This window comes from Mya arenaria, chromosome 3 (assembly GCF_026914265.1).
Source record: "Mya arenaria isolate MELC-2E11 chromosome 3, ASM2691426v1".
NCBI classification, from domain to species: Eukaryota; Metazoa; Mollusca; class Bivalvia; order Myida; family Myidae; genus Mya; species Mya arenaria.
Window position 1 is genome coordinate 78,891,037 of NC_069124.1, and position 25,583 is coordinate 78,916,619.

At 35.9% G+C, this 25,583-nt stretch overlaps 2 protein-coding genes across 2 annotated transcripts in view; one reads left to right on the plus strand and one right to left on the minus strand.

Annotated features, from left to right (window-relative positions):
• The window catches only part of LOC128228090 (uncharacterized), a 28,493-nt gene extending 7,576 nt beyond the window's left edge, over positions 1–20,917 (plus strand). Inside the window, exons 7-20 of the mRNA XM_052939196.1 lie at positions 461–568; positions 1,172–1,256; positions 1,752–1,925; positions 2,174–2,276; positions 3,599–3,689; positions 5,125–5,236; positions 8,588–8,693; positions 8,924–9,026; positions 9,209–9,306; positions 9,511–9,909; positions 10,041–10,814; positions 10,985–11,122; positions 17,793–17,921; positions 18,768–20,917. Of these exons, the coding sequence (XP_052795156.1) occupies positions 461–568; positions 1,172–1,256; positions 1,752–1,925; positions 2,174–2,276; positions 3,599–3,689; positions 5,125–5,236; positions 8,588–8,693; positions 8,924–9,026; positions 9,209–9,306; positions 9,511–9,909; positions 10,041–10,814; positions 10,985–11,122; positions 17,793–17,921; positions 18,768–19,198 (2,851 nt within the window). The 3' untranslated portion in view covers positions 19,199–20,917. The remainder of the gene's footprint in view (positions 1–460; positions 569–1,171; positions 1,257–1,751; positions 1,926–2,173; positions 2,277–3,598; positions 3,690–5,124; positions 5,237–8,587; positions 8,694–8,923; positions 9,027–9,208; positions 9,307–9,510; positions 9,910–10,040; positions 10,815–10,984; positions 11,123–17,792; positions 17,922–18,767) is intronic.
• Positions 20,918–21,805: 888 nt separating this feature from the next.
• On the minus strand, positions 21,806–25,100 carry LOC128228091 (immediate early response 3-interacting protein 1-like). Its single transcript, XM_052939197.1, has 3 exons — positions 24,956–25,100; positions 24,040–24,135; positions 21,806–22,608 (listed from the first exon to the last, which is right to left on the minus strand). Exons 1-3 carry the CDS (start codon positions 25,044–25,046, stop codon positions 22,553–22,555), a joined length of 243 nt encoding a protein of 80 aa, XP_052795157.1. The 5' UTR covers positions 25,047–25,100; the 3' UTR covers positions 21,806–22,552.
• Between the last annotated feature and the right edge of the window lie 483 nt (positions 25,101–25,583).

Here is a 25,583-nt window from a genome sequence, read left to right on the forward strand (position 1 = left end):
AATTGCTTTTGAGGTGGTCACATTCATGGTCAAGGTCACTGTACCTTTAAATAGAAAATGGTAATAAATATTAATGAAAGTTGGTGTGTAGGTAGCTTATATGAATAGCTAGCTAGGGATTGCTTGTGAGGGGGGTCGGGTCATGGTCAAGGTAACTGTTAGTAAAAATAGAAAAATGGTTTACGCCCAAACACTTGAGTTAAAATTGATCGAAACTAAACACATAAGATACTTCATTAGAGTAATTTTCAGTTTTGTCTCTTTTTGGTTAGGGCTGCTACATGTACTCTTTTCTAACTCATACAAGAAATTAATTGGCTATAATTTCTGATTGCCTATATTAAAAACCTGGTTTTGTCACATTGCAGGGCTTCTAGCTTCTTGCTTGGAAGATTTATGTGATGTAAGGAAGTACATGTTGTTTCAATGAGGAAAGTGAGTAAACATTTGCTTTTTTCAGTGAGTATGTGTATGAGTACCGGAAGCTGAGCAAGGAGCTACGGGAGCTTGAATACAAGATGCGGGACGAGGAGCACAAGGCCCACATGGCCGCAACAGACAGGGGCAGGTAACTCATGTTCAATACAGGATACAATGGTACTAACCGTTTGTTGAGGTCTTACTTATTATCCATTTTGGAATAGTACCAAACAAATAATAGCAGAAATAAAATTGAGTGAGTGACGTGGTCTTGTATTGTAGGTGATCATAGTTTACCAAAACAGTCCAAAAGGACTCTTAGGCTACTTATAATCCAAGCAAATGTATTTTGTGTGTAAGGGCTTAATTACTTAATACTTGAAAATTGTTGTACCAGAAATGTTGATAAAAATGTACACCTTAAAACAAATATCATTCATTGGCTGTAAGCTTATGGTCAAATTAATGCCTTCTTCTTTTTCTATAATATAAGCAAACTCTATTTTTGATTATATGAAACAGACTTAGGGACCATAAGGTTTAAAATTCTTCGTTCTTGAAAATGTAGCTAAAAGGTAACCCACTCAAAAAAATAATATAAATATATACAGTCTGCGAAATAAGCCATGTGATATATCAGTTGTATATTTGTATATATGTCTTCTTACGTATGTTTATAGAGGTCTTATTTTCTTAAACGAGGATGCTGAACATTAAACATAATGTACAAGAATTAAATTTATAATTTCAGCCCATCACGAAAACAAAGGTCGACAGAGCATTTTGATCCAGAGTTTGATCCTCGCACGATTAAAAGGGCACAGAGAATGCAACAGGTTTATACACAGCTTTGAGTCTTTTAAATTCAATATTATTCATGATTTGTTGCTTGTAATATACCATTCTTGAACATGCAGGGTTCTCAATAAGTTGTAGGTGAACTGACCCAAATTGAATTTTTTAGAAACTGGTTAGCTAGTGGCACTCGGGCATTTCACTTCTAGATTCGAGGGCATGTTGGAATGCCATTTAAATGCAATATTATAAGTAAAACACAATATTTAAATCTTCAGTATATAAACAAATTGACAAAATCAAGGTAAAATTCACAACAACACGAAAGGTACACAAAATAAATGAAACCTAACCCTAGGTAAATAAGAACCAACCCAAATGTCAAACCATCCTTTTCTGCCACTGGTTGGTTCTAATTGAGAACCCTGAAGTAACATGTTGTTCAAATGTCTCAACAACAACAATATAAAGTTGCAATATCTATTCACCTTCCGAATGTCTTTAGACATGGAACTAAATGGTAGAAATTCTTTCAGGTGCGTGATATGTGGAAACAGCTGGAGGACTTTGATCGCTCAGAGTCAGCTGAACGCGAGGTTGTGGAGAGCATAGTGGAGCGAACCATCAACAAACATCGAATAGATGGCAGCAACATAAACGTCAAGGTGCCTGACATGCTCCTGAGGGAGTGCCATGATGAAATCATCAAGGTGAGACCATGTGTGATAAGTCTCTGTGGTCAAACACAAGTACAAAAGTTAAGGGACATTGTATTATGTGTTTACTGATGTTTGTAGTCATCAAATATCAGACTCATATGTATGACTTAAAAAATTCTTATTGCAATTGTGGCTTCTGGCAATTGATTATAAAACAGAATTATGAAAAGAAGATTTATCATTAAAAATCCCATTCGAAGATATCATGATAGTCCATGTTGCACTTTCCTGTGTTTCAGCGGAATGTGGGTAACACATATCAGGGAGGCAAGCTAAATCTGGTCAGTCTGGTACAGCTCTGGAATCTCGCCCTCCAGCTCTACCTTCACAAACTCAAACAAGGTATTGGATGAAAACTTTTGTTTGATAATATAAATTTTTAATTATATAAACATCATTTACTCGCAGTTTTAAATTATAATGAAATATTTAAGTTTTATTGTCCTCTGGGTTATTTTGTCATGAATACAAGGAGCAATTCATGCATAGGAGATATTTTTAACAGTAGTACAAAATTGCTCCTAGGATCCATGATGACACATGCTCCAGTAGTATATTTGCATTTGTTTGACACCGCAAATTTGCATGTGCGCAATAGGAATCACCTTGTCTGTCTGTATATTAGCATACCTGGTAATGGGTATATTATACATGTCCGTCCTTCTGGTTTTCCATGTCAAGCTCTAACTGTATATGCACAAAAAATATTATTTAAAAATATGGCATCTGTTTGGCTGTAACTTTGTCATAAATGAATGGATATTAAAATTACTTTACACATGTAAAGAATGACCAACACGGAAGTTAATCATTATGGAATGCTGCATATGCAATATGCTCATATATAAGAGTATCTGTCCGGGGTGTAACTTTATGATGCACTGAGGGATTTTAAAACAAAGAGCACATCATTGTGTTTGGTACAAAAATGCATTTTGTGCATGAGTAACAGCCCGATTTTCTTACTTTAAAAAGTTTAATAATTATGAAATTATGCAATTATGCAAATATGCACCCAGAGAAAGAACAGTTGGTCATGTCTGGGCTGTAACTTTGTAATGCGGTGAAGGTTTTTAAAATAAACTTGGCACATGTTTTTCGAAACAAGGTCAAGGTCAAACTCATAGGCTAATTGTTGGAGGTTCTTGCATATATGCTCATATTGAAAAGGTGTATTTCTGGGCTCCATTCCACCAACATTCCCTTGAAAGTGGAAAAGAACACTGGTTTGAGGTACTAGACCAAGGTCACTACCTCTTACTTCATCAATCACCCGCATTTGGACATCTATAATGTTACAGCTTGTGTTTCTTAAAAGCATTCAAGATATATAAACTTCAAACTTTAAAGTTTGCTCACAGTAAAAAATCCCTCTTTTTGTGACAAGTTATATAACATGAACTTAAATATACGGTAGTCAGATTTATGGCCCTTTGTAACTTTTGAAAATAAGAACAATGTATATAATTCAATACAAATTAAAATATCTCAAAGAAAATGGTCTAACATTTAACTTCATGACCTATAATGGCATAGATATCCCATTTGACTTATAACATGCCTTCAAATTGCTACCCCTGTGAAATAACTATTATTTGGGATCCTCATCACCTGTGCACCGATGTAAATAAAGTTGTTTTATATGTCACAAATGACTGTTCCAGTGGGTGTGCCAAAGTTTGCAGAGGATGTGCAAAAGCTGACACCTCAAGTGCACGTCCAGCAGAACTTCTCTCAGATGGCTCAAACACTAAGGTTCTCTTCTAATTATAATTTTAATTATAATTTTACCCTTTAATCAAATGCTTATCAACTTATATCAGAAATATCTTTTTGTTATTCATGACTTGATATACAAAAAACCCCACTACCTGCGCCTACATCATATCCTTAGAATATAAATGTGCTTTCTTTTATTAAATGTATACAATAAAAATTATCGTATGCACTTAAAATTAAACGCAAACCAACATTGTATTACCTCAACTGCTCAAGAAAAAGGTAGAGATATTGTACTCGCCCTGTCGTCAGTGTCACACCTTGGTTAAGGTTTTGCATGTAAATACTTTTTAGTCAGTATCTTAGCAAATATTGTATTGCATTGAAATTTTAAACTTGTGTTTCTGAACCATCCTACCTACACATTAACAATAAAAATGTGGTCCTTCAAACAAGCGGTCGTTTGATAATCGGCGCTCAATCAAAGTCGAAGCTTTGTCCCAACCTTCTATTTTCATATAAAATATATTGACTCTGGATCTAAACTTAAATAAGTTGAGGAGTTGAGCAACATTGCCAGTCCCCAATACGCAAATCATGCGCAAAATTTTATGATTACCTCGAGGTCATAATTTCAGACATTTTCCCGAAAGCATGTTCCAAAATAAACAAACAATTGGCAGGTTAAAATTTAAAAAATTGCAATGACTGATAAAAGAGAATTTAAAAGGTGTGGAAAACCAATTATCACCATTTACCCATAACCGCTACTTTGAGAAGAAAATTGTGAAAAGAATTTGATCATACTCTTTTGCTGTTCATTTAGAATATTTGTTGATTTTTGTAATAAAAAATGCCATTTAAATGACTTTAAACTTTGAAAATACGTTTTAAGACATTTCACAACAGATTAAAATGGGTAGTTTGAAACATCGAATTACTCAAGGTTTTAGCTCAGTCCCCTGCGATCTTGAGCGATTGCATTTCAACTGTAATCAAGTTACATAACTCAATTTGTCATATAATGCAAATTGTGGCCCTTTACTATTTGACTTCTGGTTAAGGTTCTGCATGTATGCATTCATAAGTCAATGTCTCAGCAACTGCTTGATGTATTGGATACAAACTTTATAAAAGGGTTTTAAACCATCCAACCGACTTAGGTAGTATGGTAACTCTTGCATAAGTGTACACAAATGACAATACCTGTACTTAAATGTATTGCATGCTATTGACATGCAGTGTGTGTTTCACAAATTGCTAAATGTTTTTAATTAAAACTACATGTTTTACCAAAACTTTGTAATCCTTCAAATGAAAAGAGACGAAGATTCAAGTGCTGTCTCCCTGACAGCTCTCGTTCATTTTTAAACAAAAATGGTAGTTAATTGAAAAGCTGATATGATAGCCAAAGATTGTTAACCCATTTAAATTGCATGTTAAGCTTGAGTATTTATATACTGTTATACAGAGAGCAGATGGCAGAGCGGATTCCGGAGATGAAGGCCTCTGTTGAGCAACTGAGGGAACAACTGGACACTGTCCACTTTCGGGACGTCTCACCAGAGTCCATCCGGTCAACAGTAAGTCGGTCAGGCTGTACAAGTACAGCTGCAAAATCCCAGTGCTCAGTCAATGCTCAGAAGTCATTCATTCATGAACATACCAAATCTGACTTAAGTTCTGTTCAGGTTTCAAACAAAACCAATGAAAGGAAAATAGGAGGAAAGGGAGGAAAAGGTGTTGAGAAGATGGAAAAAGGAAAAACCAAAAGTGAACCCCTTACCAGTCATATACAGAAGGTTAAGGGAGTTAGTATAGGTGCAGCCAAACATTCCTACCTCATGCCTACCTCATCTTGTAAAGATAACTTCTCGAGCGGTGTACAAAAGTCATCTACCTCAAAACATGGCCATTCCTTTGAATGTGGATCTGATTGTGTCTGTAATAAAACAGCCATAAGTTATGGACTAGAATGTACAAGCGACAAAGCACAAAGACTTGAAAGCAACTTATGCGCTGACAAAATTAAGATGACAGAGGCAATTCTTCCAAGTCATAATGAGTCTCAGGCAGGTTCTAACTTCTCTGAAGCAAGGTATATTGTCTCTCATGAAAAACTGCAGGCCTTTGAAAAGGCTTTGAAAGCGGACAATCTTCACCCTGATACTTGGACAGAAGGACACAAAGTTGATAGCTCTGTCACAACCAACAGCTCTGGGTATCACTCCACCAGGCTGTCTGATGACACTGTTACATCCTCCTCTGGTCTTGACATTGGGGCTAGTATGGAGCAACTGCATAGAAAAAACACTGTTATTACTCTTTCAAGTAATCAGGCCAATATTAATAAAGCTATACTGTGTGATGGATCTGTTACTGATTTCAATGATAGAAATATTGCAACAACTCACACACTGTCTTCAGCTGACACACAGAAAGAAATGAATGCAAGTTATTTGAATATTTTCTGTGGAAATTATGATCAATCTGTCTGCTTTAGTCCTTTGAAAGATATGTCATTGTCTATTCATCAGTCCAACTCACAAGATGTTGAGTCTAAAAAGAGGCACTTGCCAAAGAAAAAGTCATTCTTGCCCATTATGGATATGACTGTTTGGGATGAAAATGATGATCATGCTCTTAGTAAGTTGTCTATGGTAAATACATCATTTGGAACATGCTCCACATTAAAAGACATGTTCTATGAAGATAATGAGGATCTCACAAGTGGCTCTGATGAAGAGAACCTGAACAAATCTGCCAAATACAGAGAACTCTTGGAAAGTACAGATGATGGAATTATAAATTTGGTTGCTGATGAGGATGCACATGATGTGGATGAAGGCGTTCTCAATAAAAATCCTGTCAAATACTTTGCATGCCGTTGGGATGGGACTGTTGTGCAAAGTGAGATAAAGGCTCTTCCATGTGCTGAGTCAGATAGTGACCAACACTTTGGTAGTCCAAAGGGACCGGGAAAAAGAGTGAGGTTTTGTATTGGTCATGCAAAGAAGTGGTGATGTGAATTTACCTTTAATTGAGATACTGAAGCAAACATTTAATGGTATTGTTCATTTATCATTCATGTTTTGTTGTTTTGCTTTTGCTTGCCAAACAAAGTATTGAATCTAGATTCCACCATGATTTGCAATTTTTAAATGTGTTCAATATGCCAGTTGTGCTCCAATGTGTTCATATATAATGGTTATCAGTTCAATTTAACACTAAATGTTTGATGTTTAGAATGTTAAATAAAATTCATTTTTGAATCCTGTCTTGTTCTATTTTGCAAGTGCATGGTGGAATCTCAGATTGCTCTTTTTGTTAGCACGCAACTTGCTTTTTAATATAAAATAAATATTTGAGTAGCATTTTTTGTTTGCTTATGTCATCATCTCATAGTATCATCATTATCATGCTGAGCTCTGGGATTTCATTTTGTACTTGTATTGTGTCCCCAATTTCAACTGTTGTGACTGTCTTACTTTTAAGACTTAAGCCTTGAAAGTCATTCTCATTCATTTAAAATAAGTATTTTTAGCTCTTCTGGCCAAAGGCCAGAAGAGCTTTTGCGATGGTAATGTGTACATAGTATGTGCATCCGTGCGTCTGTAAACAATTTCTTGTTAACATGCATGCCTAGATTATGGGCCTAGAAAGTAAAAAAAATCAGTGCGTCTGTAAACAATTGCTTGTGAACACGATACAGTCTTCAGTTTTGATTGTATCTCGATGAAACTTGTACAGTAACTAGATATCCATTAGAGCTGGGTGCATTTCGAAAACCAGCCAATGCATGCCTAGATTATGGGCCTTGATACTGTATAAAAAAATGCTATTGTGTAAACAATTACTTGTGAACATGATACAGTGTTCAGTTTTGATTTTATCTCGATGAAACTTGTACAGCATTTAGATATCCATTAGAGCTTGGTTCCTTTCGAAAAACCAGCCAGATCCGCCCATGCATGCCTAGATTATGGATCTTGAAAGTATAAAAAAATGCTATTTTTAGCCAAGTTTATATGTAAAGTCACAATTGCTTGTAAATGTTTGTTCAAATTTTGCCTCTGGGGTCATAACTGGCCAAGCCCAGGGTTCACAGGTTTGGTATACTTAAATTGGGAAATGTTTAAAACCTTTTTGTCTGAAACAGCTATGCAGATCCTTGCTATTTTGAACAAGGCTTTATTTAGGGGTCCACTACCATGGTTGTTTAAATTATGCCCCTTGGGTCAAAACTAGCACTGCCCCAGGTGTCACTATTTTCCTAGAGACTTATTTAAGAAATATTTTCAAAATGTTCTTGTTTCAAACCACAAGGCCCATACCTTTGATATTTGTTGTGGAACATCATATGATGACCGTCTGGCAAAACATTTGAAATTATGCCCCTTGGGCAAAAGCTGGCCCCACCTTTTTTGACTTACTTTTTAATTTTTAAAGCTACAGCAATGAAATTTTAACCATGTGCACAGTTTTGCCAAAACGAGCATCAATGTTATCCGTGTAAGTCCTTGACTTTGACGTTTTGAACGACTTTTTTATTTTTAAAGCTACAGAAATGAAATTTTGACCATGAGTACAGTTTTGAAAGCAAATATTTTTTACTTTCAGATTACCTTTACTTGGCACATATTAAAATAGCTCATGCAACTTATCTGCTTACAACACAAAAAGTGAACTATATATTTGTTGCCTATTACTCATACCTACATGCTCTGGATTGAAAATGACCCCAAGAGCCATGCCAGTAGAGCATAGGCTCTCTTGGGCCTCTTTTATGACATCCATCAAATGTCACTAGTATGAAATGTTAAATATATGCTGTCTTGGTATTATTAGTTTAAAATAATTCAGTCCTTGAGGCCTTTTTGTATGTTAGTGCAAACATATAGACTGAGTAATGTTGAAGCCGTGTTGGTCTTCAGTCTCTAGGTGTAGGGCTTGTGCGGCCCTCCCCCCAGGCCACCTTCTCCCCCACCCAGGCTAAAACACCAGACACAAGGACAGCAATCTCCTCATCACCCAGGCAAGGTAAAGACTTTATTGGGGGTTTTGAGTCATAATTAATGAAACATTTTTTTCCATTTTAATGCCATTTTTAAGTACGCATGTATGTATTACTCTTTGTAAGTTAGGTGTGAGAAAAGCTCATTGTAACATTATTACTTGTTGTAACTTGGCCAACAGTTGTTAAGACTATAATTTCCTGCATTTGATGTTAAAAACATGTCTTTAATTGTTTTGCTTCTTGAATATTTCAGTTGTTGACACCCCAGAAGCTGCTAGTGTCTTTCATGACCAGGTCAAGAACACTGTGCGAAAAGGACTAGAGACGCTGTTTGATGAACCTGATCTCTTGAAAAAGTATATTTCTTAAACAATAATTTTCTGCTATCTATTTACAATTTTTAGTTTTCACAATCATGTATTAGTATTTGAATGGTCACCCGGTACTCCAACTTTAGTCCAATTATGAACATTTAATTACTGGTAAGCTGAAAATATTTCTTCCTGTCAGCAATGTAGCATGACCATGTGTTTTCTAGGATGCCTGTGCCCTCAACCATCCCCAGGCCCCACAACACAACCGGCTCCCGACATTCCTCTAGACCAACATCAGCACACAGCACTGTCAGCTCAACAGGTATACAGAACAAGTACCAGTAGATTAAACAAAGATGGTGGATTGGATAACATAACTAATAGCTTGTAGGTCTCAAGAAATATTTAAAGCATTGCAAAAGACTTTACCTTAAACATCGATGCATATGCCTCTGACTTGATTGTTCTTGACTCTTGTGTCTTGTTTGTAATTGACTCTTACAATTGTGTCTTGTTTGTTATCCAGGAGGAAAATCTTCCGTCAAGTCTACACCGAAATCTTCAAAAAGTATTGGTGTTAAGACAGGAAAAGACAAGCGAATAAAGACCAGTCAAAAGTCCATTATAGATTTGTCTTTCACAAAGCCTGCCAGTCCCAGAACATTGGTGGAGTCCTGGAGGAGCGAGGAGGGGAGGGTAAACCGAGGGGATGTGAGTGACACCTCCCTGCCTCTTTCTACCCGCTCTGACCTGTCATCAGACCACACATTGACAGGGGGATCACCGCAACGATCCACTCCACGGTCAGAGGAGTCCTTCCCCGCACAAGCTGAGCCCAAGGGTAGGGTGGGGAGACGGACGCCCACTGACTTTTTGGTGGACGAAATCATGGGCGAGGGAGTTGTCTTGTCTCCTTATAACTCTGGTAAGAATTGCTGAAATTTTGCCATGGATTTGCAATGTAATTTGAAAAGAACAAGTTTTCAGAAATATACATGTAATTTAATGTGGAACAGAGATTCATGAAATAATAGCATGACTTGTGTTTACTTGTAGGCCTTGAAGCGTTTGAAAGCAAGCAGATTATACAAAGGACCCCAGACCTTAATGAAGACATTCCAGAGTGTGTAACACCTGCTAACACAGAGGAGCGGTTTGGATCCAGACCTGACACAGAGGATGAGCAGATTGTCAACATTACCGGGCCTCAAATGCAAGATGCTGAAATGGGTGATGAAAGTCCTGACATCTGGAAAGAAATTATTGAGGATGGCAACCAGGATCCCATAGAAAGCAGTGCTCCAGATGGAGGCTCTAATTGTCAAGAAAGGCTAGAAAGAACTGAAGAAGATCTGGACAGAATGCGAGTAGAAAATATACTTGCTCGTGCTGGACAGTTCTTAAAAAGCAAGGATAGTAATGTCAAAGCCAATGTCTGTGATAAAAAAGCAGTAGCTTTTTCAGAGGAGAAAGAGAGAAGTGGTGTTGATAATCTGGTCATAGAAGAAAATGATATGAAAGTGAATGAAATGATCCTAGAAGGCATTAGGCAAGCTACTGAAGACAATGATTACGAAGATGATGAGGTGTCCAACAAGAGTGAAACTACTGAAACTGATGCTGTAAACAGAAGTGATAGAGAGCTGAGAGGGATTGATGACAGAATGCCGGCTGTAGAAATACCAGATGATGGACGTGAGGATGAGATAGAGGAAATAGCTGGTCCAGAACTAGAGGATGTTGGGGAGCTTTCAGACACTTCTGAACGCTCAACAGAGCAAGTTATTATTATTGACCGGAGTCTGCACCACTCACCTAGGCCTACAGCAGGTAGAGATATATATATATATGTTTGATATTCTAAATTTTAACTTTACATCTGTCCCTTTAGAGAGTGTAAAATCTTATAAGTTTTGTAATCATCAACATGTTTGAAGAATATGATAGGACAGTCTAATGTATGCAACTGAATGTTTGTATTATGATGTTTGTTTGTACAGGCCAGAGTCAGTTTCCGGCAGACGAAGATTGGGACGGCCAGATGATAGAAGATGAGATGTTTGCAGGGTTGGAGAGCTCACCAAGGGAGGCAATCATCATTGACAGGAGCTTCCAGTACACACCTGTCAACAGATCCAGTAGGTTGACCGCAGAGTTATTTAGACCTATGATAAGTGTTTGAAAACCCTTGCAGAAAAAACCATTGCAGTAATAGAAATATACTTGATTGAGTTATTAAAGGCTAATTTAGTTATAAAAAAGGATTTTATGCCCAGTCCATTTAAGTTGAGTAAGTTATTTTATGAATAATTAAACTTTCATCTAAATCATTTTCCAAAAAAAAATAAAAAAATCTTTTAAGATCTTTATGTTTGCAATAATTTGTTAATGTAATTATTTGTCAAAAAACACATTTCGAGGCACAGCAGTGAAAGATTTTACATCGTTGAAATTGAGCAACTTACATTTACTGGCGCTATGTAAGAGAATCATGAACATTAAAATTATATACTTATAAAATTGACATTGTTAGCTGAATGTGCCCTGTGAAAACAGTCAATGATCAGAAACAAGGATTTTTTTTTTAAGTGTAAAAATGTATGGTTATTACAACTGCCTGCTTATAACTATATCACGGGTGCGAAACAGTGGCTCCAGCTCTTTTAGGAGCTGTGTATAAAAAGGAGCCAATGACACTTCCGAGCTAGAGCAAAAGAACGGATATCATCAGGGGCGTAGCTGCGCCTATTATGAAGTATAGGCCCACTTGGTAGGGGGGGGGGGGGGGAGGAGATTTTTTTAAACTATAGATTCGATATGGTGCGATTTGGCGTATATCTTGAGCTGTTTTAGTCATCAAAAATAGCTTCATGATGCACTTGACTAAAATTTATTTTTTCCTTACGTATGATTTACAGTAACAGAACTGAAATACAAATATTTGATACTAATTTGTCAAACAAGCTTTAAAATGGAAAATATGAATGTAATGGTTAAACAAGCGTGTCCTGTTGGTTTTGTTTACGATGAAATATTGAGGGTCTTAAAATTATTTCCAAGTTCCTGCATTTGACTGAAGCAAAAGTGTTAATGATTATATTTCTGAGTATTTCAACAGCCTCTCGCCGGTCATTGTAGAACGAAGGTATGTCTTGTTACGCCTCATGGAACTGAAGGAGCACTCACATGAGGCGGATGTGGCAGGCATGGTCAGCAATATCTGCAGTATAATGTATATGCAGGGATAAGCTGCCTCCGATGTCTTGTTGAGTGTCGCCAGCAGTGTCGAAGGCTTTGCAACATTCACCTGCCATCGCAGAATCCACTTCCTTACTTCCTCGCTGACTTCTTGCCGAGTCTTGGGTAGATCTGGTACATAGGCCTCGTAGAGACTGTCCACATTAGACGATTGGAGGCCATCGAATTTGGTCGGAATTAACCATTGAGCCTGGAAGCGCTCTTCATTCTTCAGGATACCAGTATTCATTTCTTGAAGCAGGTGGTCAAAAACGTAAAAGACGGAAACCTTCCAATACCGATTGGGGTCTGACTGGGGTCCTGTACATCATAGTTCGCCCTGTTCCTGTTTGGTAAAAGAATGCAAATACCTAATAGAAAATTACCGCGTATATCGGATCTCATTTAATTAATATCAAAATATCAAATCAGCTAGCATATTGTTTTTAAAACTATCAGTCTGCAGTCTGGCAAATACACGATGCGTTTCGAACTGTTACAAATACGCTTTTATCATTTGTGTTCCGTTGAATTGTTAATTATTGCGTTAAGACGCTTTGCTATATGCACCAATGGATCATTACATATATTTATCGGCAACCACATGAAATCAAGATGCAAATACAGGTAATATGTACCTGGAACTCGTCAGCTAAGGTCACAGCTTTCTGATAAAGGGCATGGTAGACAACGAGGTAGGCATTCTTGAATGCACGAAGCGCATCTGCGCTGCTCATCGACCTTGTTTCACACAAGGTCTTCAACTTTTGTTGGCTCACCATCGCTTGCTTTGTAACAACGTCTTCTGTCAGTTCATCTACAAATGCTGTGACGCGTTTTGCAGAGTAGTCAAACGTAAAGGGTATATCCTGTACTGTAGACATCATGGTCCTGACGCATGGAAGTTTAGAGCTGTGGACCAATGACATGTTAAGCCAATGCGACTTACAATGGGTATAGTTAGCGAGTAGTAATCCAGATGAGCGCTTGAACACCATAGCACTTGCCCGCCATGTTTCTGCGCCATCATAACACTGGCCCCGAATGTTCAAAACATCAAAGCCAGTGCCTTGCAGATATTCGAGAATGCATTGTGCCAAATATACTCCCTTTATTGACAAGTGCAAGTGACAAACCCTAAAAACTGTTCACGAACGACATGCTTCTCTTCTACTTTTGAAATAAAACGCATGCACACAGACAGCTGTTAAACAGTCAGTTGACTCATCAACCATAATAGAGAGGAAACCGGACAGTTTATAGTCAGATACGATTGCACTGACAACTTGATCGGCGCAGATACCCAATAGTTCGTTTTGAATATCCAGCGAAGTGTACTTTGCCTTTTATTGAGCATTTGCAAGATGATTTGCCAGAATTTCGTCATTTCTTTCAAGCCTGTTTTAAGTCCTTATGATATCTATACTACCATAAAAGTATCGCTAATATCAAGTAGATAGCTAGATAATTAACGTGAAAATTAAATTGTTAACACGAAATAATTCACAAATACTATCAGGTTATCAATGGACGGAGTAAAGACGGACTGTTGGGTAGATTGGTTGGCGTACAGGTGGATGGAAGAGGGGATGGAGGGAAAAATGAAATCACGACAGGAACAGAGAGATGGGTGGAAGGACAATTGGATGGATAAACGTATGGGTCGATGGAAGGTTGAATGGACGGATTGTGTTAGTACAGGCGTTCTTACGAGACGAGACATATATTCTGGGTTCTTGTATTTTTATCTTTTTAATCCCACAATATTTTTTAACCCCAATATCCAGTTTTATGGTTTTATCCCACAGACTGAACAATTAAATGAAACCCTAAAACCCTATCCCTGATCATAGTCCAAACCACAAAATATAGCTTTTGTACATACGGGTGTACAGGCGGATGCATAGATGGGTGAACGAACGGAAGGGCAAAGTAACAGTAAAACATAGTACTGAGCAGTATATATTTTTACATTTTTCTTGATGGATGAAAAGGTAAATAGGCCATTGTGATAAAAGGAAAGGAGGGATTGATTATTAATAAACTGTAAAATAGTGTACCGTTATTGTTTACATAAATGGGTGTACGTTTATTAAGCTAAGACGTAACTACGAACATAATATATCCATACAGCAGGCAAATGCAAAATATAATATATCAAGGTTATGATGTAAGTCCGTGTTACCATTTTTTCTATGATAAACTAAGATAATAATAATTTATTTTTGTTCGTAATTTCCAATATTTTTCCGATTAAACATCCGTCACCCTCGATGGAAATTTGAAATCACTGACAAACTCCCATTTCTGTGATAAGAGTCTGAGTTTGAAGTCATCATTCCACGATCCATTGGAATCTCCAGGGTCGGGGTAAGGGGGAAACATGTTGAATGACATTCAAAATATACTCCCGCTTCGCAACTTATATTTGTAAACAAAACCGAGTTAAACAGACGCTCATTGGAATCATGCGATTGGCGGTTGCTGTAAAAATATTATCGAATCGATTTGTTAAATGGTTCGACTGAAAATAGGCACTAAAAATGTTTGAAAAAAACACCCTTAGTTAACCTTGAGTGTTAACTTGAATTTAAAGTAGGCATAAAGTGTCACCCCCTACCTTTCAGTTTTTATAGCAGATTTGGACATTTTGTATTTTTCATTTTTGGAAACGATGTGTAGGCCCGGGCCTACCGTGCCTATTGGAGCTACGCCGATGATTTGTAAAACGTAAGTATGACTCATTGTTTTATCTAATATCACAATTATGAGGGCTTATTCGAGAAATCGGGGAATGCAGTGCCATATAAATATGTTTAATCTTCACACGTATTTGGGTTATTTTGTAAACATATTGTTTATGGAGTTATAAAACCAATTCTCCCATCAAACACATCAATGTTTAGAAACGAAAGTAGAACATTTTCACCAATTTTCAGCTGAATTTCACTCAAGAAGCTTACATTTAAGATAAAGCCAGTATTATCGAGTGCTTTTATTTTGTCGGGAATAAAAATGACCGCCTTATTACCGGAATAAGCATGTTTATACTCCTTTTCTGGGTTGAGCTGGAGCCAAAGCCAGGGAGCTGGAGCCAAAGCATGGAGGCTGAGCCAATACGCTGTATAATAATGTATTCAACTGGTCATATTTGGAATAGTTGTAGTTTATTATTTATAACTAGTATTAAGATAGTGTTTTTTTTTTTAAATATATAATTATTTATGATTATTTAATGCAATTCATCTGATAATGGGCGTTGCAATCTCAGAAATGTCGATGGAGCTAAACAATCCTTTCACAACATCTTTATAATTATATGGTTACTGTTTCTTGAACAGTCTTCTAACTCCAATCAGATTCCAAAATAAATGAATAGTAGTGGATGAAAGAAAAGTGTGTCATTTAACAAAGATTGGATAGACGAAAAACTATGTGCTAAATTACATCAAATGACCGCTAGTGCATCAATCGGATTGAATACGTTTAAGTGTTAATTTTCTTATTTTTCTGTACATTTGATTTATATTCGATATATATATATAAAAAAAAATGAGATACCCTTTTTACCGACATTAAACGCGAGCTTGGCTTAGATTAAGAGAAAACTAGTGTGAATTCTTACAATAATTCATTGTTTCCTGGACCTGCAAGGTGTTTATACAGCATAAGTAAGCACACGATATTAAAGCTGCACTCTCACATATAAACCGTTTTTAATTTTTTTGTCATAACACAACACGGGTTTGCTTTATTATTACGATAACATATTAACATTTGTTTATTAATTAATATAGGGTAATTACACCTTTTTGAGGTCGTTACCATCTGCAAAGGCCCGCAAAATGGTTTACAGCCCGACGAGTAGCGCGAGGGTTGTAAACCATTTGAAGGGCCTTTGCAGATGGTAACAACTGCAAAAAGGTGTCTTAACCATTATTGCATAAAATTACACACCATGAGTAACTTTTTTGTTGAAAAGCTGTTTAATGTCACGAAAATACAGAAACAGGTAGTTCAAAATAACCTCAATAACATGTACTTGTGTGACGTCACGAGTGATGTTGCTGAAAAAGTTTTACATTAAGCTCGAATTGGGCTGCAAAAAACTCGACAGTTTCATTTTTGTTTCAACGCCATTTTTTTTCAGTGTTCAGTCGATTGGAAAGTGTCTTATTTTTTAGTAATTTACTGTATTACCTGGATTATTTACACACAATACCTATCGGGTAATCGAATAATTACCGATATATTCCTACTTTAACATTTATATGTTTTGGCAACTAATTTAAACCGGGAAAAATTGTTAAAATGTTCTGGACAAAATGTTCAGCATCTTCAGCCTCTAACAGAGAAAAATATATTTGAAAACTCTTTGTTCATTGCATACGAAGTAATAGAATCATGTCCATATAAGTCGTTTGTTCTGAAAAAATCATCAGAAATGACTAAAGTTGGGAGGAGTTAATCGTTTTAGACTTAATTTAGTGCTTTTAGAGCAAACAAATAGTCAAAACAACTGCAGAAAGTACTATCTAGTAAACACACATCAGCTTGCCAGGAAAAGATATTTCAGAAGGAAATATGTAAGTTATATGTGGTTTATTTCATTTTTTTAATGTTTGTATACAGCTATATATGCTGAAATATGTTTTAGTGCAATATTTGCATCGTTGACCCACTTTCGGTAAGAAACCAGGTCGCTCAGTATCCATTGTTATGATGCGGGCCCTGATAGCGCTTATGTTAAACAAAAAAGCCGGGAATTAACGGCACGTAAGTTTACTGAATAATGCACGTTTTTTACCAATAACGCCCGGGTAATTGCGTTTTAACACACCACGATAGTGGACCGAAAACACACATTTTATGCAATAATCGTTATTAATAAAAATTTTAGCGTTCGAAATTTGCCGATATTTCTCATCAAAACAGGCATTATCATACAGCGTATTGGCTCAGCCTCCACGCTTTGGCTCCAGCTCCCTGGCTTTGGCTCCAGCTCAACCCAGAAAAGGAGTATAAACTGCTTATTCCGGTAATCAGGCGGTCATTTTTATTCCTGACAAAATAAAAGCACTCGATAATACTGGCTTTATCTTAAATGTAAGCTTCTTGAGTGAAATTCAGCTCAAAATTGGTGAAAATGTTCTACTTTCGTTTGTAAACATTGATGTGTTTGATGGGAGAATCGGTTTTATAACTCCATAAACAATATGTTTACAAAATAACCCAAATACGTGTGAAGATTAAACATATTTATATGGCACTGCATTCCCCGATTTCTCGAATAAGCCCTCATAATTGTGATATTAGATAAAACAACGAGTCATACTTACGTTTTACGATGATATCCATTCTTTTGCTCTAGCTCGGAAGTGTCATTGGCTCCTTTTAAAACACAGCTCCTAAAAGAGCTGGAGCCACTGTTTGGCACTCGTGTATATGAGGCACAATATTTCACAAAATTCACTTTTCCCCTTTGGGACCCATTTTTGCAGACCATGTCATATTTAATTAAAAGGCGTGTACAATTTATGATATTCCTCAAGATATGTCCTATTATTCCAGACCAAAAGGCTTCGCGTGAAGCCCTGTCTAGGTCACTGGTGATGGAGAGGAGTCCACTGAGTGATGAGATCAGGCGCATGTTCCAGCAGGCCATTGCTGTTACACCACCCAGACAATCACCTCGCACAGGTAGGCCACATTCCTTTAATGGTTGAGATTGAAAGTTCTAGGAACAGGTTTTCTGTAGCAGAATGTGTACATGTACGTTCATGTGCGAGGGTTGATCAATAAGTCTAAAGACATGCTGTCGTTCTTGTTTTCTGCAGGTCCCATTGTGTTACTATTATATTAGTAATTAGTTTTGTTAATTAGTGATCCTTCTACATTTAAAAATCATTTCGCACATGTCAGGTAGTGAGAGATGAGTGTCAAAAAAATATTTGAAACTGTGCTGAACAAATTAACTTTCATTACATTTATTAAAGGGGCTGTCTCACAGATGATAAAATAGCGAAAAAAAGAAAGAAAATTGTCGAAAAATGTTAGATAATTAGATTAGATAATTGTAATTTGGTGCCGATCAGTGACACAGTCCCTTTAAGGAACACTATTACAAGTGAGTGACTTCATAGACATAAGCAACATGAGTGATAAAATGTATTAAATAAACCCATAACTTAAATTACATAATGGTTATCCAAACAATATTTGGTGTTCTTTTTAGGTAAAAATATTCAGATGCTCAACTTTGTTAACAAGACCAAAAGTTTCAGATGTTTATTCGACTACAGTCATGTAACATTATTGTGGTTCGGATGTGCCATGTTTGAGTACAAAGGTTTTCTAAATTGGATATGTCCATATGAAAGAGTATAATATCTTGTGCACAAGAGCAGACATGTTGGTATAACTTATTTTTTATGTTTGTTTTATGCTAAGGAGATAATTATGCAAAAGTGCTGATCACTGGGACCAAGACCCTAAGCTCATTTATATTTTAGACTTTAGGACTTACCATGTACAAATCTGTTTCAGTTGATGTCCGAGGGCAGGTGTCAACGGAGGCCTGCACTCCGGAAAAAATCAGCCAGAAGGCCAGGTCCACGGACCAAAGAAAAAGCAAGCTGAAGGTGGCGGACATTTCTTGGGATCTTACTGAAAACCTGGAGGACATCGAGCTTCCAGATGATCTGGACAGCAACATTGATGACTTAGTGCCAGACTCTGTAGACCTCAGTGGAACCATGACCAGTTTAGAGATTGTTGATGTTGAAAATGAAGATAATATTGATGATTTTTTCTCTAGCAAGACTCCAGAAATGCCGAAGCGTGGGGCACCAGTTGGGCAGGAGGCTGGGCAGGGAGACGCTCCTCATTCGTTGGGAGACAGTGGCTCTAACTGGCCATTGTTTCCTCAGGGGTCTGGTATAGAAGATGAAATCCCGCTTATGGCATTTACACCTTAAAATGTTCTCTTTTTTCTATAGATGGACATGATTACTAGTCTCTAAATTGCTTCAGTATAGTGTGGCTAAAATGTTATTTCTGTGATTTTTTTTAAGTGAATTCTGAAACTAATTCATATCTTATTTCATGCTTTAAAATTGATTTTAAATGATTAGTAGTTTAATTATCCTTATTTAAGCAAAACAAATGTAAATGTTAAACTTGAATGTTGTTTAATATCATGTATTGACAAGTATACTTGACAATTCTTTATAGTTTATCATATTCAAAATGGTATTTACAGTGCATTTTAAATGCATTTAGTTTTAGAAAGCGAACTATTCCACAAAATTATACTACATCATAAAATGTAAATTGTAAAATCATGTTTAAGTCCACGGAAGACAAACCTTTTGCTCTGACTTTATAGTATTGTGTAAAGAAGCATTTGAATATGAAAATCTGTTTGTGTCATATTTCTGATGGTAAAGCAGAAATTCAGCTCTCTACATGCCCTGAAATAATAATCATATTAAAAAGACATCCTGTGTCCAAAATGTGTAGCAGAGTTACAATCATGTAGATATTTTTTATATAAAAAATGGCAATCGGAGAGAAACTCATTTGAGACATCAAATTGTTTCGTGAATAGCTAGGGAGGATCTACCCATAATTATTGCTTCTGTGACAAAAAGGTGTATTTAATGTGTTTTGATACATGTTTTATTGCACATTGATGAATATTTCATTACTGGTTTATATCTGTGAAACATAATGAAGTGCAGTAATTGGTCTCTAGTGCAAGATTTTAATGACGTAAAATTGTAAGCTTGCACATGAAATGATTCTGCCAGAAAATAGTTCCATTTTATGTAAACTTTTGTATGTATACAGATTGTAACTATAAAATGCATGTAAATAAAATGCAACATACATCTGCAAAGTTGATTTGTAAAGTTATTTTTTTTTCCACCTTAAGCTTACAACCTCACTCTGCAAGTGTGCGTGGGAATGTGTTAGCATCCCAAGCATTTATGACCGAAGCATAACTCCAACAAAAGTATTTTAGGTTTTGAATTCAAATTTTATAAACAAATATGCAGTACACAGGAACCATAACTCTGGACTCTTGGGTTGTTTTTTTTGTTATTGTCCTTTGTTTATATTGTTGGGAGCATAACTACAAAACTTTGAAGTATTGACTCAAAACTTCATATACAGGTTGAACATATTGAGAAGTGCAGAGCACTGGAGACATAACTCATGCTGCAGAGTTATGGCTGCAATGTTTTGATATAGGGTTCTTTTTTTAATCAGGTTCATCGAAAGGTTATTAGAATGTGGATGTCATTGGGAAGATGGACGGGCGGGTGTCAAACATTGGTTTCTACCAAAAAACTTTAGCTAGCATTCATGGATAGTAATGAAACTTGGTGGGTCGGTAGCTTATGTGAAGAGCTAGCTTGGGTTTGCTTTTCAGGGAGCTGGGGTCAAGGTCACTGTTATGTAAAATAGAAAAAAAAGGTTTCAGCCCAATCAGTTTTAAGTAATAATTGATGGATAGTGATGAAAGTTGTTGTGTAGGTAGCTTAGGTGAAGAGCTAGCTTGTTATACTTTATTTGTTGTTAACTTCATGCTACTCAGATAATCATAATGAGGAGAATTGGAAAGCACATGCACCATAACTCTGTCTTCAGTATTTCTTAAGTTATTGCCCTTTGCTCATTTTCATTCTGATTTTTTGTCTGTAGCATTACTGCCAAAATATTTGTGGTGATAACTTCATTTTTCTTATCTATGTTCATGTAATACAGATTCAACTTTGTGATTACTGTGACCTTGTACTTCATCAAAAATTAAACTTACCCTACTTTTTATAATTGTTACATTCCAAGGTTTTCGACAACCTGAACAAGGCTCATGAACATCCTTTACATTTATGCAAAAAGTTATTCATCTTGGAAATTCAGATTTTCTCCATTTTTAAAATTATGATTTTGACTAGCGTAGTAGATGTCTTAACAATATCATCATTGCAAAGTTACATCCATCATGCAGTTCATGTATTAAAAAGTAGTCAGTTTGCATATTAAGCATAGCACACTTGGATAACGTTGCTATTTAATGTTGTTCAATTTGTACTCGAGGGGTTGTTGTTTTGGTGATGTAAAAGAAATTAGATATTTTCTATTATAACCTTCAACTTTGACATTGAATTGGTATTGCTGAATATCTATGAAATCTTGGAACACCTTAAAAGCAAATATTTTCGTATATGAGAATTTAACACAAAATAGTAAAAAAATGCTGCACTAATACATCATCAATTTCTATCACTCACTTCAGTTATAAAAGCTGGATTCTCAGAGTTCTGTTTGTATTAGTTTAACATTTTGTATAGTTTAGCAATTATTCATTAGTTCACAAAGTTTGATGGCATTATACGCATGTATATATGTTTAATCACAAATACATTTATATACAACACATATTTTATACCATTAGCTCCATAATATTCTCTTACCATTAAAACATTAATTAAATGTAACGTTTAATACATTTATCATACTCTTTTGAGTTTTTTAGAAGAATTCCTTAACTTAAATAATCACAAAATAAAATGAGATGACATCTTAAACGTAATTTATTACCACAGTCTTCATATTTTTTGAATGGCCCTCGTATATAATCAGATATATATTCTGATCAAGTTTCATTAAGATATTAAAGTTAGGAAATGTGTCTGTTTGAATGTTAACAAGCAATAAATGTAAAACTGACACCAGTGCTGAGGTCAGAAGAGCCATGAATCATAATACAAGATTAGTGGTTTTTCAAAGTATTTCCATATTACAATATCATTTGTATTGAAAAGCTTAAACCATGCAAAACTGTATACACAAACCGACATACAAACATGATATGAACAATTTTACAAATATCAAAGATTCAAAATGAAATATATGTAATGTAACGGAATAAATATATGCAGGACACTTGTACTAATCAGCATCTATGACTATGAAGTAAAATTGTAACACACATGTGTAGTAAATGTAAAGATCTGTTACTTTGATCCTTTATGTACATGCCATATCCTGTGTAAATAACCCTATTTAAAATTCATTTAGTTGTACTTATTTATTAACAGTTACACTGAGAGACAAATTACAAGCAACTGACTTTGTGGGATTGACCACTTGAAATGCTTAATGTTGAGCGAAGAGTCTGGAACCCTTCATAATGTTTGAGTGTCAGATAGCACTTATTTCTGCATGATGGTCATGTATTATATTAATATGCGTATAATTTCGGGCTTTCACAAAATATTGCAATCACATTTCCAGAATGTAGCATCTAAGCGTGATTTCCATCATCCCATCACCAACATGAAGAGTATCACAACAACGTTTATGCCAATCAATGGAACTGAAAAAAGATAAAAACAATATTTGTTTACCATTTAAATAACAAGAGCCGTCGTAAGACAGCGCGCTCGACTACGCCGCTTTGACTTAGAATACAATAACGTATAAAAATACCAAGTTTGGTCTCTTTATGTCAAACCTAACTAAAATTATTCGATACATAAGGTGACTTTGATGCTGCCCTCCCACTAGCCCGCCCAAACAATGACACAAGTCATTCAAAAAACTTGATTTCCCATTATGAAAATGTGGTTAAGAATATACAAATATGTCAAGGGCCAGAATTTGTATTTAGGCTTAAAACGGAGTTAGGTTTCTTGTTGTAAGATGGTCGTAAATAATTTTGACTTTTATTAAGTGCATTTAATGAACGGTATATGAAGGTTTTTTTATTAAAATCCCAACTTGCCCTTAACTTTTACTTGCCTAAAAATTTAACCTAAGTCAATCAGGGGCCATAACTTGTATTAAGGATATGGAGTTATGTAACCTCATTGGGTGATGGTCCTGAACAATTGTGTGAAGTATTAAGTCAATTAAATGAAGGGTATAGAAGTTATTAAACAATATCCCAACCTGCCCTAAAACTTTAACCTAAGTTCCATAGTCAATCAGGGGCCATAATTTGTATAAAAGATAATATGGAGTTATCTAACCTCATAATGTGATGGCTCTGAACATCTGTGTGAAGCATTAAGTCAATTGAATGAATGGTATTGGAGTTTTAAGTGAAAATCCCAACTTGCCCTAAAACTTTAACTTTAACCTAAGTCAATCAGGGGCCATAACTTGTATTTAGGATAATATGGAGTTATGTAACCTCATTGTGGGATGGTCCTGAACAACTGTGTGAAGTATTAAGTCAATTGAACAAAGGATATAGAAGTTATTAATAAATATTCCAATTTGCCCTAAAACTTTAACCCAAGTTCCATAGTCAATCAGGGGCCATAATCTGTGTAAAGAATAATATGGAGTTATCTAACCTCATCATGTGATGGCCCTAAACAACTGTGTGAAGTATTAAGTCAATTGAATGTAGGGTATTGGACTTATAAGTGAAAATCCCAACTTGCCCTAAAACTTTGACCGGACGCCGACGCTGGGGCGAGTAGTATAGCCCACCTATTCTTCGAATAGTCGAGCTAAAAAGCACTGATATATTATAAGTATCTAAATGAAACTGAAGACATATGACTGTTAAGAAACAGGCCATACTAAAGACGTTATCGACATCCATCTTAGAAACTGTATGATGTTTATCTACAATATGGCATGCTATTTTCTAAGCATTTGAGAATTACTTCAATGACATTGGCATTCTCTAAAAAATGATATCATTAAGTGAATGGATTTTTTTGGTATGTGCATGTACAATCACCAAGTTTGATAGTAAATAAATTGTCGGTAAAAACCCCAGTAAATTTTATACTTCTCATGACTGTTCGGATTGATCTAACAAGATTCATCAGCTGAGTTTTCATGCCTGGTTGCTCCCCAAAACCTCGCTGGTCTGTGCCCCATCCAACTTAAATACAAGCAACACAGTTACTGACTTGAAAAGTCAAACAAATTTTTATTGAACACCAAACTAACATAATATTGTTTTTGAATAAATGATGCAGGGCATCCAATCATTAGTCGCTCATTTAGCGTCATATTCCTGAGGAGAAACATTAAGGTATACTCTTAAACACTGAAAATTTCTGCCTAAATATACCAACTTGACTCTGTCCAACATAGGGCTGCCAGATGGGCCAAACATAACTATGGACAAACATCAAGTGTCACAGACATGATGCAGTATTTACAGTGGCATAGGCTTGATCATAGAATAATTGTTAAAAGGCTCTCTCTTATGTATAAAATAACACATAACATAATAGCCATCCCCATATCTGGCTACCTTATCCCACTGACAAGACCATCTTCACATTATCACAGCTCCTCTTACAGATTAATATTTGCAACCACAGACAAATTCTCCTTCCCAAGAGCTGTCTTCCATTGGAACAACCTCCTACCTAACATTTTAGCCTGCCCTACCTACTAAGTGGAGCAGTTCAATCAGGCTGTCTGTCAGATTGAACATGTCTCGCCATAGGGAGCTATCAAACTTCTTTTTACTTTTTAACCTAATCTGTACCTCCTATTTTTAACTTTGCTTTTATAAGTTCTGTGTTTTTTTCACAACCTTTACTTGCATTCTTGCAGCTTGACGCGCAAATGTCTAGATCCCCAGTAGGGGTTTGGAATGGAAGATAGATTGATCCGAATATAGATATCCGAATTACATGTTACCAAACTTGGATCATTGTTTTAAGTCCTGCAGACGTTAAGGCACTTACTTTTTGAAAGAAATCGTTCTTCATGAAGAACACATACAGCATTTAAACATAAAATCACTGCTTCTATCAAGGAATAGAGTCCAAACGCCATTTTACTGCCCAATAAAAGAGTTTGACGTTGGCATGTGGCACTCAACACTTCCCGAAAGAAATGCGAACTGACAATGTCAATGAGCCTTTTTACCAATTTTGGTATTTGCAGGTTCGTTACAGGAAATCATTAGTCATTGAATATTGTTATATTGTTAATATATGTATGTCATTTTAAGAACGTTTCCCCCAATGCATTTCTCTGTTCTGTAAAACGTATGTCCGATGTTATATTTAACAGTTGCCAGTCAGTGTATCCCTTATTAGTTTCTCAATTTATCGCCACCATGCGGCTGCTGCACTCTAACCGATTGAAAGTTTTGACAACTTGTTTTTATTATTTGTCTTGGAATGAGCCAATTTTTGCGAAAAAGCATGGAAAACCAGTGATATAAGACTGCTGACAAAAAATCAGATCGTAGGTTTTCATATTTATGCTCAAAAAAATGATATTTTATGCATTCTTCTTAAAGCGTTTATAATATATTGGTATATAATATTACTTTTCGAACGTAAATATGAAAATCTGCGATCTGAT

Excerpts from the sequence above, each read along its gene's own strand:
- LOC128228091 (XM_052939197.1), bottom strand. The coding sequence starts at position 25,046 with ATGGCGTTTGGACTCTATTCCTTGATAGAAGCAGTGATTTTATGTTTA. Across the intron at positions 24,136-24,955 it reads AGAACGATTTCTTTCAAAAA|TTGGATGGGGCACAGACCAG; the intron begins GTAAGTGCCTTA and ends CTTGTATTTAAG. Across the intron at positions 22,609-24,039 it reads AATCCGAACAGTCATGAGAA|TTCCATTGATTGGCATAAAC; the intron begins GTATAAAATTTA and ends ATCTTTTTTCAG.